At 41.4% G+C, this 14,928-nt stretch overlaps 1 protein-coding gene across 2 annotated transcripts in view; it reads left to right on the top strand.

Annotated features, from left to right (window-relative positions):
- Positions 1-5,391: 5,391 nt before the first annotated feature.
- LOC134612741 (spindle assembly abnormal protein 6 homolog) overlaps positions 5,392-14,928 on the top strand; it is a 74,870-nt gene continuing 65,333 nt past the window's right edge. For both annotated transcript variants that reach the window (XM_063457174.1, XM_063457175.1), the window contains exon 1: positions 5,392-5,709. In XM_063457174.1, the coding sequence (XP_063313244.1) occupies positions 5,645-5,709 (65 nt within the window). In that variant the 5' untranslated portion in view covers positions 5,392-5,644. The remainder of the gene's footprint in view (positions 5,710-14,928) is intronic.

Raw genomic sequence — 14,928 nt, 5'->3', positions numbered from 1 at the left:
ATGGGGGATGTAGTCCAAAACATCTGGAGTGCCGAAGGTTGCCTATACCTGTCCTAGAGAATCTTTAGAGTTCCAGTCTGTTTATACCGAGTGTTCCACTTCCGCCAGAAACACTCGTTCAGCCATCTTGTGAATACTCCTTTCGGTTTGGTGCCATATTGGGGTTGGTAGACGGACGCATAGCTAAGAAGTCCACAGTCGTAACTGCCACCATTAACTAAGGACGCTGAGGTGGGAGGCATGTAGACATCCGTTTTATACTCTCATGTACACTGGGTTACATGTTATAAACCAGTGTTTTCCAACCCAGTCCTCATGGACCACCAACAGTTCAGGATTTATGTATTTCCCTGTTTTATTCCAATGTAGATACTGACAAAACCTGGACTGTTGGTGGTCCACGAGGACTGGGTTGGAGAACACTGGTATAAACAACTTCTCCAGAATAGGAGCTGGTTTTATTCACTCCTTAATATCATCAATATCATTAGTGAATGCTTGTAACATTAGTTTCTCTGACATTGAGGTAGTAGCTGTAAAGTTTCAAAACCTCTATTTTATTTACACCTTGAACCCTATGCATGTTGAATATTGATTTAATTATCAACATATGAAGTGTTTCTAAAATCAGAATGAAATAAAAAAAAAAGATTTTCTCCTCCCCCTCCTTTTATACTTTATTCATAGTAAATAAATATTAGTGCATAGTGCAGAGTAAAAAAAAGTGAGATAGCCCGACGTGCGTTTCGGTGCTTGTAATGGCACCTTCGTTAGGGTTTTTTTTTTTTTTTTTTTAACACTGTGAATACTTTATATCCTTTAAGGTCTCTTTGGCAAGGAGAAATACAGTCTAATGAGCCATTGGATACTTTGCAGTACATATTCCTTTTGTTAAATTGCATCTATTCCCCACTAAGCAGTCATAGCTGTATTTCATATCCATTGGAGATGTATTCCTTTTTATATACCTGATAGAAATCTATTGCTTTTGGGATTTCTAGTCCATTCCAATCTATTCGCAACTATGGGGGTCCAAGTCCTAAGGTGGAACCTGTACTGACCAACTCCCTTGGTTTTTGAACTTTTCAAAATAAGGGTTTACATTTCTACATTCTTCTCTATCCAAATATGTGAATATATTTGTAATCTATGTTCGAACACTTAATAGGAAAGAGTCCCATTTTATCAAAAAATTTGCAAAATGCATCACCTTAGCCAATAAAAAAAATATTTATATTAATGAGTCCCTGATGAAATATAAGGGAAGACTGTGGTTCAAACAATACATCCCAGCCAAAAAAATCCCAGGATGTGATAGAGGTGTATAAACTGTGTGACATTTTTTGTGTTTACAAAGGAAAGGAGAGTCACCGGGATCCCTCAAGTTGCCCAGATATAGTTGGGACAAGTGGGAAAATTGTCTGGGACCTAATAAACCCCTTACTACACAAGGGGTATTACCTCTATTTAGACAACTATTACAATAGTATCCCACCTCTTAAATTGCTTTGAAGCTTTGAGACTGTGGCCTCCAATAAAGTTGTACAGGTTTCTCAATGCCTCTAGCAGAAAAAAAAAAAATGAATGAATGAATGAATGGGGGGCAACATCTGTACTTTAGAGCCAGCAAGCCAAAAAGGTGGTGTTCATTCGAACAACCATCGACAGTGAACATACTTCCACGGTCGCAGTTTGTGGTAAATGGCTAATGAAACCAGTGCCATGCTGCACTAAATATAATAAGCACAAAAAGGGGGTCCGATCAACTGCTGAAGCCATACTTAATCATGCGAAAGATAAGGGCATGTTATTTAAAAGTGGGCTGGGCAGGGCTTAGCAATTGACTGAGCAGGACACACGTTATGGGGGCTCTTCAAGGAAACCCTATAAACTAGTTGTAAACCAATGCTTTAAGCCTTGTAGGGGTCCCCCATCTATTACATGAGTTGGGTATACTATCCCCTTGAGTGAGATTGCGGTGCCCAGTGTAAGTTGGAAGTGACTCTGGGATTCTAAGCTTGAGGCCTATCTGGGCCCCGTTACCCCCCCTCTGGACCAGTGGGGGATATTACGGTCCCCACCAACTTTGACTTACACAGTACAACTCATGGAGGAGAGAAGAGTAAAGGGCATGAACAATCTGTGCATCAAGATAACGGCTACCCCTACTGCACTACAGCTTTTGGGAAAGAAGTCACAGAAATGGCAGAAAGAAGCCTTTCACACAGCCTGTGAAGAGCTCTGCACACAATTCTGGAGGAGACTCAAGGAGCAGGCACACCAGCCTCCCTTACCTGTCACTAGACGGTAACCAGAGAAGCAATGGGCCACTGTTGCCTTCCCGGGCATGGAGCTAAAGGGCATTCACACCCTAGAAGCAGTTCACGACCTTCATGAGCTCTGCACAAGAGCCTCTTGGGACATTACCCTGCGCACCCATTGTGGTGTGGAGATTGGACAGTGCGTGAAGGCTCCGGTGTTAGCTTGGGACTGGGGATGTGGGGTCTGGGAAAGCAATAATGCCTACTTAGATGGTCTCAATTGGGTCTGCAGATATTTAAGATGTGCTCAACTCACCTTTCCATGCTTAGACATAGGCTGACATATTGTAGTCTCCGTACCCAGTATCATTCCACCTAGCTCAGATAGCAGTTTTACTTCTGTATTTTCTCATTGTTTGAGCCACTCAGCCAACTGCTTGTTAGTGCTGACAATTCTCAATTCAGCTCAGTTGGTGGATCAGAAACTAGGCCAAATGCACTCTATCCTATGAATTTGTAGTTGACGGCCTCCTTTACAGCATAATCATCACCTGTTACTGTTTACTACTTAAAAAGTGCAGTTTCTAATAAGATGCCAATGTGATAGATGTTTATTATGCCTGCTATACCCAAGTATGTCCTACAATACTATCCACTGTTTATGCATCTGTTATGGTTTCAAGATCTGTGATTGTATCATAATTTGCTCCCTCCGCCAGACCATCAGGGATTAAGTATTAACCCCTACTGGACCACCAGGAATCATAGCAATTCTCCCTCAAAAAAATAAGCGTTTGTGAGGAGGAGGATGGGACATATCATACACAGCCATCATATTACTTTCATTGCTGTGGAAAACTCTGTGATATACTCACACCCAATGCGCATTACTTCGTAAATGCCCCTGTAAGAATGATCACAAAGTTTGGGAGTCAATCTTTATATTTTGATGGTGTACCTTACCTGTAATGCATTCAGCAAAAACATGTTTGTTACGGTTGCCCCAGGCTAGCTGAGGGTTGGATCACCTGGATGTCCTTGTCCAGAGTGATGAAAAGTTCCACTTCAGCACTTATTGATATTCCTGGAAGTGTAGAGTATCCCTAGAGCTCTGAGCAGAGCTAGTGATTAGCATTTCCCTACCACATGAGTCAAGGCTGTAAGTTGAGGGTAAGAAGTCTGGTTTATTGAGCACAAAGGCATTGCTTATATACACATTTTCAGGCCAGGGGCACACCCCTCTGGACCTGATGGAACACAGTTAACAAGGAACATAAAAGAGTCAGAGTAAAGTGCATCTTTCTGAAACCTCCCCTCTATGCTGGAGATAATTTGCTTAAGTGACCATAGTAAGTACTGAACGTCGCTGCATTCGTATGATTATCCACGAACGGATGAAAGTCTTGAGGTCCCAGCAGGGTTCGTGAAGAATAGTGACCGAAAACAGTACCATGAGGTCGACGACAAAACCCTAGTGGGCGTTCGGTAGTTAAAGATGGCCGCCGTCATGTGTTCGTTCATACGAACGATGACCACCCAGCCGTTCCTCAGTTAAGCTGTGGTTAACCACAAACCACAGCTTCTGAGCGGCTAATAAGGGGCACACTCCTCCTGCAGGGTTGTCGGCCATTCGGCAGTTTGTTCAGTAATGGAGAGGTGTAAAAGGTCAACAAGGCAAACCGCAATTTCTGGGTGGTTAATAGGCGGCACACTCGATATGTATGAACGAATGACCTGGGGAATGATTTTCGTAGTTTATTCTGATGAAAACAACAAATATATTGCAACAAAGTGGCAGACAGAGGGTATTTGTAACAATGTTATATCTCAATCTCAGTATGTACCAATTATAGATGATGCCACGGACAGTCATTGGGTAGGGTATCCCTTTACTTTGACTGCAAATTGCATTGATTGTATCCCTGGGGCAGCATTACATCAAGTATTGCTAGACTACCTCACATCTGAGGCATCCATCAACAGTTTGGTGATCCTTCCTGTCCTATGGTTATGGCCATCTGAGAACTGTGGCAAAATGGTATATTGTCCACAGTAGCCAGATCTCCCAGGCAGGCATTAAACAAGTGATGTATGATGTACATTGTCAACCACCACTATAGGGTTAATATATACATTTGTGTGTGTGTGTGGGGGGGGGGGGGGGGGGGGTGTTACATACTTTATCTTTCAATGTATAGTATACTCTATATTTTCATAGTAAACCTGAATAAGCAATTACCCCTACTGAAAGGTTTGTTTAATAACCAATTTAGAATGAGACCCAGTGAGTGTGCATGCATTTCCTATCCATTCTATGGTTGGAAATTAGTTAATCATTGGATGTAAGAAATAACCAAGACACCATGCTGCCCTCTAACTATACAGATCCTATTTCATATAGAAGATACAGGTATGCCTAAAATCCATTTACAATTAGTGATATGACAATACTCATAATAGCAAGGAGTTTAATTAACTCTGGTGCCTGAAGGTTAATAAACAAAAACATTCTGTGTCTTACAGAACTGCAATTAGAGAAGCCAATTATTGACTTCCAATTATAATTGCAACTTTGTTATTAATGTGGAAGTCAAGGAATGGTTACAAAGTTTGTCTATTATGTTTATAAAAATAACATGGTTACCAGTGGATAAAGCTCAGCTATCGGATATCAGTAGTGTTTAACATAATTGCCAAGCCCTATGAAAACGGCTTTGTCTGCGAATACGTTTAAGCCATGGTTAAACACATAACAAAATGCACAGACAAACTGTATCCAACACACACACTAAAAAAAAGTTCTAGCCACACTCCCAGCTAGAAATAAATCGCCTGCTCTACAAATCCCTTTAGAAATGACTCCAGTGTCTCCTAAGTGCACACCTGGCCTGCGGCGCTGTTCATTTAATGTTAATGTACTGAGGGCTTCTTGCACTGCCCCGGCTCAGGACAGGCTGGAGGTGGAGTAGGGAAACAATCAGTGCAGGCAGGGCTGCGGGCGGCGGGCGGCGGGCGGCGGGAAGGTGGCGCGAATCCCCGAGGGAGCCGCGGCTGCAAGGGGGGGAAAGAGAGTATCAGGGGTGAAGGGGAGGATCAGTGAGTGCCAGGTCCGGCCCGCCCAGCCGCCGCTGCCGCCGCCTTGTTCCCACGGAGCAAGCATGGAGCCGAGCCATGAATGAGCACCTATCAGCGGCCATGATAATAACTTTCTAGCTGCCTTTTTTTTGTTCTACCTCTGCTCGGTGACGCGGTCCAGGCCCGGCCGTACGCTCTGTGCACCTGTCCTCCCAGGTGCTCCCGGACACAGCGCTTGGTCAGACTGCGGGATATGTAATAAGAGCCCAGTGCACAGGTAGAGAGAGGGTCGCACCGTGAGCTGCAGAATGGCAGACGAACTCTTCTGTAAAGTTGTGTCTGTTGTGATCAAATGCCGGGATTGTGAAGACAGGTAAGAATCCCCTAATATCACACCTGCCTCCAGGTGTACATACTAGCTAGAATCCGGTTTTTCACTCTCTGCTGGGTCTGGGGGTGGTTATACCATGGTTAAAGTATCCATTGAGTGAATTCTAGAACAGGCTAATGTGATTGATCATGTGGTTCTGAGGAATGGAACACACAATGCAATAGTTTTACATTCTTCTGGTTTCTGATACAGTTGTTCTGCTGCGGTCTATCAATGGAACCAAAGTGGATGTTTGTATGAACGGATGGCCAAAATGTAGTTTTAAAACGGCTAAGGAGCTTAAGAATTGCAAAGCATTGTGGGAGTTGTAGTTCTACTCCAGTTTGATAATATTCCAATTAATAGACTTTACCTTGTTAAAAACTCCAAGTGCACCAGCTTCTTTCATTGCACATATTGAAGTATCTCCTCACCGTAAACCTAAAACCGGCTCATGAAATTGTAAGGCTATGTATTCTTATCGGAACCAGTCAACTTAGTGATTAGACTGATTTTATTTTCATTTGTGCTCAATATACTACATCAAATTTTGCCAAAGTTGCTACATACTAACTAGAAAATTGTTGCCAGCCACTTGAAATTGAAACTTCTTGTCTAGGTTGGAGATTGTAGTTGGCTGTTGTTTTTTTTTGTTTATTTTTGGCTATGCTTTTATGGTAACTATTGCGAATATACCCATGATTTGGAAAGCTATACTATGTTGTATATTAGACCTGCAATAAAAAAAAATAAAGGTTTGTTGCTCTGTCAGCTGTTGCTTATTTTATAAGAAGATTTTTTTGTCTTTTCTCCTCCTTATTGCTCTGTGAACCATTTGCTTTATTTTCCAATGTTCCTAACTACTAGACATATTACAAGCTTCCACATCTCAGTCTAGGGGTCACACATTCAGTAGGTGAGCCATGCCTGCACATATACAGCCATATGAAAGTTTCAGGTGCAGCAAATGGCATATGGCCTAAAAATAAGGCTTTGGTTTTGACTAGAGCATATCAAATTTTTGTTTTATTTAACACAAATATATCTGTATAGTATGATGAAGCTACCCATTTACCTAAACAATGGTTTTAAAAGTGTCAGATGAATTACCATAGCCTACCAGGGAGAGGCAACCCGGTACTCCAGATGTTGTGGACTACATCCAGGGGTGTATTTACCACAAGGCAAACAAGGCATTTGCCTAGGGCGGCACTTTCGGGGGGGGGGGGGGGCAGCAAAAAACCTCCGCGCCGCTCCTCCTACTGTCTCCGTCGACCGGTGGGCGAGACTGATCCCGCCCACTGGCCGAGGAGACCTAATGCACATGCGCGGCAATGCCGCGCATGCGCATTAGCGCTCCCCATAGGAAAGCATTGAAAAAGATTTTTAATGCTTTCCTATGAGGAAATGAGCGACGCTGGAGGTCCTCACACAGCGTGAGGACGTCCAGCGACGCTCTAGCACAGATAATCTGTGCTATGAAGGAGGAAGTGCCCTCTAGTGGCTGTCTAATAGACAGCCACTAGAGATGGAGTTAACCCTGCAAGGTAATTATTGCAGTTTATAAAAAAACTGCAATAATTACACTTGCAGGCTTAAGAGTTGTGGGAGTTGGCACCCAGACCACTCCAATGAGCAGAAGTGGTCTTGGTGCCTGGAGTGCCCCTCTAAGCCCTGGCTTGAAGTATTACTGTGTGTGTGTGTCTATTAGAGGATCCTACAAATGTGAAGAACATTTTGCAGCAGTTACACAACAAGAAACAGATTTAAAAGACGTTGCAATAACACATTGCATGCTGGAAAATATGTTGTAAAAATATTTTACTTTCTCACACTTTTATTATTTATTTTAAAAATTATTAATATAAAATTGTTTCATATATAAATATTCTATGTGAAATGAAAGCCTCTTTTCCCCTATTCCCAACCAATCCAGCCAGCACCACTGAACCCAAGAGAAACCACCCTCCAGCAAAAGGTAGGAAACTGGAGGGTGGCTTTAAAAGTGTTAAATTTGTATGCGTTTGTCAGTATGTCTGTATGACAGGGTGTCTGTATCTGTGTATCTGCATGACTGTCAGTGTTTGTATGTGTCAGGTGGTGTGTGTGTATGTGTCTGCATATTATTATTTATATAGCACCAGCAAATTCCGTAGCGCTGTACAATGGGATCTGTATATCTGTGTGTGTATGTTTATCATAGTGTGTGTAGCTGTGTATAGGTGCATACATCTCTGCCTTCAAATGCCAACACTACACACAAATACACCCCTACATTTTGACTTAAAGGTAGGCAGACAATGTAATAGAGCAGCAGGAAATGCTAGCAGAATGCTTAGTTGTATAGGGAGTAGTGATGTCGCGAACATAAAATTTTCGGTTCGCGAACTTCCGCAAATGTTCGCGAACCGGGCGAACTGCCATAGACTTCAAGGGGCAGGCGAATTTTAAAACCCACAGGGACTCTTTCTGGCCATAATAGTGGTTGAAGGGGGGGGAGACCTACTCTCCTTCCCCCCCCGGCCCCCACCCCTGGGTGGCGGATGGGGGCCATAAAGATAATTAGGGGGGACCTACTGTCCTCCCCCTCTCCGGCCCCCTCCCCCCACCGCTGGGTGGCGGGTGGGGGCCATAAAGATAATGAGGGGAGGGACCTACTGTCCGCCCCCACCCCTGGGCGGCGGGTCATAAAGATAATGAGGGGGGGCCTACTGTCCTCCCCCTCTCCGGCCCCACCCCTGTGCGGCAGGTGGGGGCCCTAAAAATAACAATAAGGGGGGGACCTACTGTCCCCCCCGGCCCCCACCCCTGAGCGGTGGGTGGGGGCTCTAAAAATAACAATAAGGGTGGGGACCTGGCACCCAAACTTCATTAAGCTAAAGTGGTCTGGGTGGTTACTTTTTAGGAATTGGATCCATGGACTCGATGTACCGCAATATATTGTGTATTTATCCGATAGAGAATAGTTAATTCCTCCATCAAGCGGATAGACTCTACTTTGCTAATAAATTCTCTTATAGATGGGGCCAAAGCGCTTTTCCACTTAATAGGGATGAGCAGGTTGGCGGCAGTTATTAGGTGGTGAATGAGCATGCACCAGAATTTCGGCATTGGAGTGGAGTACTGAAGTAAGAGGCATGCCTCTGTTGTATTAGGAAGTGTCACCGAAGTGATTGTGCATACCAGTATGATTATCTTACCCCAGTACTCTGGGCATGTCCACCATATGTTTCCTATCATACCCACAGATACACTGCATCTCTTAGCATGTGTCTGGGGAGGTAGAAAACAAGTGATGGTGTGTAATGACATCTTGATATGTGTTTATAGTGACTTTCTTGTACTTGGTTATTTATGGAGGATTTATATATTGTTGAAAATATAGTTGTCCATGTTTCTTAAGTCGTTCGCCCAGTTTTAGTACAATTTTGGTGCGGTAGTCTGGTTATTGGCTTGTAAAGTCTTGTAGAAGAACGATAGTTTAATATTTTGTAAATGACCATGTGCTTCAAAGTTTGTGTGTTCTCTTGCTCCTTGGTGAAGAACTGGGTTTGCTGCAATAAAGTGTGTAAATTGGGAAAATCTAAACCTCTGTAGAGATGTAGGTTTGGAGTTGAGCATCATATCTGTGAGGGGTTTAACCACTTTTGCATCTAAAGTTGTACCTAATTAGAGGTAAGATGAATTGTGTAGTATGTGAAATGATGAGGGGTGTAGCCCTGATGGGAAGATTGGGTTGTTAGTTAATGGGTATAACGGTGAGGAAAAGTGAGAAATATCTGGTTGGTTACAAATGGCAAGCCATAATTTGAGTCGGGATTACCGTAGGGTGTAATTTGTGGGAAGGTTTGATGGAGAGGCGTCCATTTTGAAGCCAAGGGATGGTATAAAGTGGGAATTTATATGATAAGACCATTCATATATTCTGGTCAGAATTTATGCTTTGTGATAAAGCCCGATATCCGGCAACCCTAGGCCTTCTTTCTGTTTGTGTTGTGTTAACATGTTAAATGTTTTGTCTGGGGTGTCTTTGTGACCATATGTAGGAGAACATTTTTTCTAATTTTGGAGAAAAAGGACTATGGTATAATTATAGGGAGTGTTTGAAGCAGATAAATAATTTTAGGGAGAATGTTCATTTTTAGTATGTGTATTGTGCATAACCATCTAAATTGAGGTTTGTGCCAATTGGAAAGATTTTTAGATATGGTTAGCATGAGAGGCAGAAAATTAAGGTCATAGAGGGAGTTAAGTTTGCATGGTAGGAGAACACCTACATATTTAGTCGCCGTATCTGTCCAAGTGAAGAAGAATTGACTTTTAAACGCATATGTAGAATCGGTCATGAGGTTTAAAGGCATTATTTCGCTTTTAGTGAAATTCACTTTGAAGTTGGAGAGATGGTTGTATGTTATTTCCCTGATTAGTGGAGCCATGGAAGTCCTCAGGTTTGCAAGTGTAAAGAGGAGGTCATCTGCGAAAGCAGCTACTTTATATTCTTTTTGTTGTACTTTGATACCCGTTGTATTAGGGTTGTCCCTAATTCCCTGAAGGAATGGTTCTAGAATGAGTATGAATAGAAAAGTAATGGGGAAAGGGGGCACCCCTGTCTCGTGCCATTTCGGATGTGGACAGATCCTGATAATTGCCCAATGATTTTGCGCTTGGTCTTCAGTAGATGGCATTTATCCATTGCAGCCAGCAAGGTCCGAATCCCATTGTCCAGAGAGTTGCCCGCAACATAGACGAGTCCACCCTGTCAAACACTTTTTCTGCGTTAACTGATAAGTGTAGACTCTCAGTAGGTCTGGCTTTGGATAGGTGTATAAGGCTCAGTCATTTAGTGTTGTTTGTTTTGCCTCTCATTGGGGCACAAAGCCTGCCTGTTCTGGGTGGACTGTCCCTGCAGTAGAGGACAAAGATGTGTAGCTAGTATTTTTGTAAACTTTTAGGTCTAGATTTATCAACAAGATGGGTGCATATTACACTACTGCCTCAACCAGACAGAGTCTGCAATGTAAGCCCTCGTGGAAAGGAAGTTAAAAGTGCTGAGGATGGGTTGTTTGAGCGTGTGCAGGAATGTTTTGAAGTATTTGGCTGTAAAGCCATCTGGTCCTGGGCTTTTGCCCAATAGGAGCCTTTTGACCGCCTGATCAAATTTCTTTGCCTCGATGGGACCATCTAGAATGTGTAGTACATTGTCAGGGATTGTCTGTTTTATTCTATCTGAGAGGAAGCTTTTAGTTTCCTGTTGGGAGGGGGGTATTGTGTTGAGGTTGTACAGATCTGTATAGAATGTGTGAAAAGCAGACATAATGTCTGAGATTAAACGAGAAGTCTCCCCAATGGTGTTTTTATGTTTGTGATATAGGTTGATTGCATGGAAGTTTGAAAGGCTTTGGCTAATGATTTTCCACATTTCCCTCCCTTGGAATAATATTGGTGTCAGAAAAGTCGCAGTTTCCGTGCAATTTGTGCCTTTCAGATTTGCTGAAGTTCTGTTCTTTTGTAAGTTAATTGTTTGTACAGGGTTAAGTTTGCAGTGAGTTTGTGCGTGTTTTCTAGAGCTCTAATTTCTGCCATGAGGGAGTCTACTCGACTCTAGTCATGGCTTAAGTTTGAATGCCAAGGCAATCATATGGCCTCTGATGACCCATTTGTGTGCCTCCCACATGATTGTGGGTGATATGGAAGGGGTAGAGTTCTCCTTAAAGTAGTGTTGTAGGGTGTCCTTGAGTTGGGAGATAAAATTCTGTTTATTCAGGAGCATATCATTTAGATTCCATTGAAACGTTGGGGGCACAGCCAACTATAGAGCTGTATGGCCATGTTCTGAACGAGCTCCAAAAGCTGATTGCGGTAATCCTGATCCATCGGACAGTAAACACATTCTATGTTTCTATGTTTGCATTCAAACTTCAACACTACATACAAACACACTCCTGCATAGATATGTCAAAACTACATACAAACACACCTCTGTCTTAATCACCTAAATTTATATATAAATGCACACCCCTGAATTAAAAAACAAAACATTACACATAAATGCATGCTTGTATTCAAATGCCAACACCACATACAAACACACCCCTACATTCACACAAATATACTACATACAAAAACGTGCTTACTTCAAACACTGCTCAGTGCTCAATACAACCCTGCAAGCATGAGGAAATGGTAGAGCCCCAGCTGTCAAAGCATTGGAGTTGCACAACAGATGGGGATCTACTTTTTGGCCTTGCAATAGGGGGGCCCCACAAAATTCTTGCACCAGGCCCATCTCTACTTTACTTCCACCTCTGCGTTGTTGTGGAGATTGTAAATGCATGTTGTGGAATGGGAGGGGGAGGGGTACAGTTATAAACACCACAAATAAGCCATAGAGGACTTCTGAAATAGATGAGCTCACAATATATTTTGAGACATTTTTCTTTATTGCTTTTATATATGGTTTTTCATATTGTCATTTTAATAAGAATATTAAAGAAAATCTATGCTGTCTAACACCATCGGTGAGTGACGAGACTGTGTATCATAATTAATACTAGCATGTATATATTTTACTGCTTCATATCAAGTGCCCTGCAGCTGAAACCTGAATGCTTAAATTGATGCCGTAAGAAGAAAAATGAGTCCAGGGATGAAAAATAATATAGCCTAAAACTATATGAAGCTTCTTGCAAATATCTTCTAGGGTTCTGTGACCCTCACACATATCATAAGATGACAGAATTTTAAAGGAGCCAAGAATTTAGATTTAATGTATTCATGGTCATGCAGAAGCCTTTGGTAGCTAAGTCTTGTTTATTATATGCTAATTTGTGCAACAGAGTAAGATTGAATCGTGACCCGAATTCATTCCTAGTCAATTTTTGGGACTCTTTAAAGATGTCAATTTCAGTAAAACCAGATGTATACTTTGGAGTACAGTTAATTTCATGAACTACCTCTGAATTTCTCCAAATATTTTTGTTTTTCAAAATGTTCTGTTGTAGATTTGCAAGCAAAACTCTTGTCACTGCAAACAAGCACTATCCAACTTCATGCAAAAAGATTGCCCAGAATATTTTTAGAGTCTCTTATACTCCGAGCTTTCCATGGTGTAGGCATTGCTCCGTTATTTAAGTCTTGTTCTTAGAAACATTGTTTGTCATGTAGCATATTTATTACAGGCTGAATAATCAGAAAAAAAAACATAAAAAATTTAGTGCTTATATAATTTGCAAATAATCACCTTTAAATTAATTAGTCTAGATGATATTCCCAATATTTCATCGATATCTACAAAAGATAATGGAATATACAAAAGATAATGGAATGGAATTTTTGTACAGGCTGAATAATCAACTTAACTTGTTTCTTTGTATGTGTTATAATGGAAGGGGCTATACTTACCCCTGTTTCTAAGTCGTCCTGGTGCTTTTATAACTGCAGTAATTGGCAAAATAGTAATCAAATCAGATATATTGCTCATACATATAATTTGTAGAAAACCTTATCTAATTTTCATGATATTTAAAAAAAATAAAACTTAAATGTAAGACTACAACCCTTTTAAAGCTTAAAAGATGAGTTGTTGTTTTTTTTTGTCAGTGCAGTTTCTTGGTGATGTTATAATGACAAGTGATGCTTTTAATCTGCCCCAGCTTGTTTTACTGCTCCACTTTTAAACTAGTGAATTATTGATAGAACTGAAACAAAACATTTCATATGAAGAGAAGATTTTTTTAACTTTCTAACATTGTCCTTTTAAATTAATGCTTAGTATTCTCTCAAACTCTAAATGTATATGTATTCCTACTATTTAATGTCTCTTTGTTCATTGCTTTTTTTTATTTTTTTGACCAAGACATGGAATGCACAAATAGTGACAGCCTGTGACGCTGACTTTACCCAGTGAAGGCTGTTGGCATATTATGTGTCCTCATTCACCCAAGGGAATGATAGCATGTAGTGCTTTCCCTCCTCTTTCCTAAACAATAGAGCTCTGCTTACTCATATCAAGTGGCATTTTCCTAAGAAGAAAACCGAATCTGAATGGATTTTTGTAAATGGATAGTGTTCTCCAATGTAGTCAACTCTTTTCCATATCTATTGCTCTTATTAATTTTACTAAGCTACATGACCTTTTGGTAAAATGATTTTGCCATTGTACAGTCTCCTGCTACCCAGTGATCCCGTTATCCAGGGTCATATTTATTGTTCTAATCAGTCCTAGGTTCATCTGTGTTGATGTGACCTTCCTAACCACACTTGGTCATGCTCACGTATGGAATGCACCACTTCTGATCTGCGCACAAACTCGCCTGGCAAACTACATCCATTCTTGTATGCACATCATTAGTAGCTAACACAACAATTTAGCTACTACATATTTAAATAGCCAAACACCCACATGTAACCAGAAACACACAAAAACACATTTTGTTTTTTCTTTCCCCCATCTCTATATCATGCTTAGCTATATCAGCAGTGAAAAGATTGGTAGATAACTGTGGCTGCCATTGCTTGTGTCTAACTGGGCAATGACGGAGATGGGTTCTGTAAAGTAACATGAGTATATCATACTATATGCAGGCACCTTCAAATGAAGCATGTGGATGCAAAATAATAGCTGCTTCTACCTAATTTGTTTAGGTTTAACGGCACTGTTGGTAACCTTCTGATACAGTGAAAGATGCAGCTGCTTGGAGAGGCAGATGGACGGCTTATAAACACATGGTTCAAAATTTCCAATCCCTGCTAGCCATTCATTAGTAAACATTTAACCGTGGTGAGTGTTCCATTGACCATCCAGGCTTGTAGTAACATGCCTCCCAACATTTGGTATTCTGAAATAAGTATGGGTGGATAAACCTTCTTTGCAGCATCACCAGTGATGCAGCTGACAGCCTCTCTGGCCAGTTCTCAACGTAAAGACCATGCAGATATTGCTGCTAAAGCACTCTCTGCATAGTTCTAATGCCAGCTGCAAAGTCTGAATGTGTCAAATGATGAAATAGTGCTATTGCTGCCCAGTGATAGTACTTTGGTGTTCTTGGATGCTGGATACTAGGTAACTAAATCGGGGCAGTTGTGCAGAAGCTCAAAAGCAGGACAGTTGGAAACCCTGTAATAGAGAGTAACATTTAAGATCGATCGACTAGTAGTTTGCAACTTTTTAAGCCCTCATAATAGATTTAGAAACAAGCGAAAAACCTCCCTTCCGCTCAAAAA

The sequence above is a fragment of the Pelobates fuscus genome, chromosome 5 (genome assembly GCF_036172605.1).
Source record: "Pelobates fuscus isolate aPelFus1 chromosome 5, aPelFus1.pri, whole genome shotgun sequence".
NCBI lineage: Eukaryota > Metazoa > Chordata > Amphibia > Anura > Pelobatidae > Pelobates > Pelobates fuscus.
Note: the sequence above shows the minus strand (reverse complement) of the source record. Positions and strands in the feature narration are given on the sequence as shown.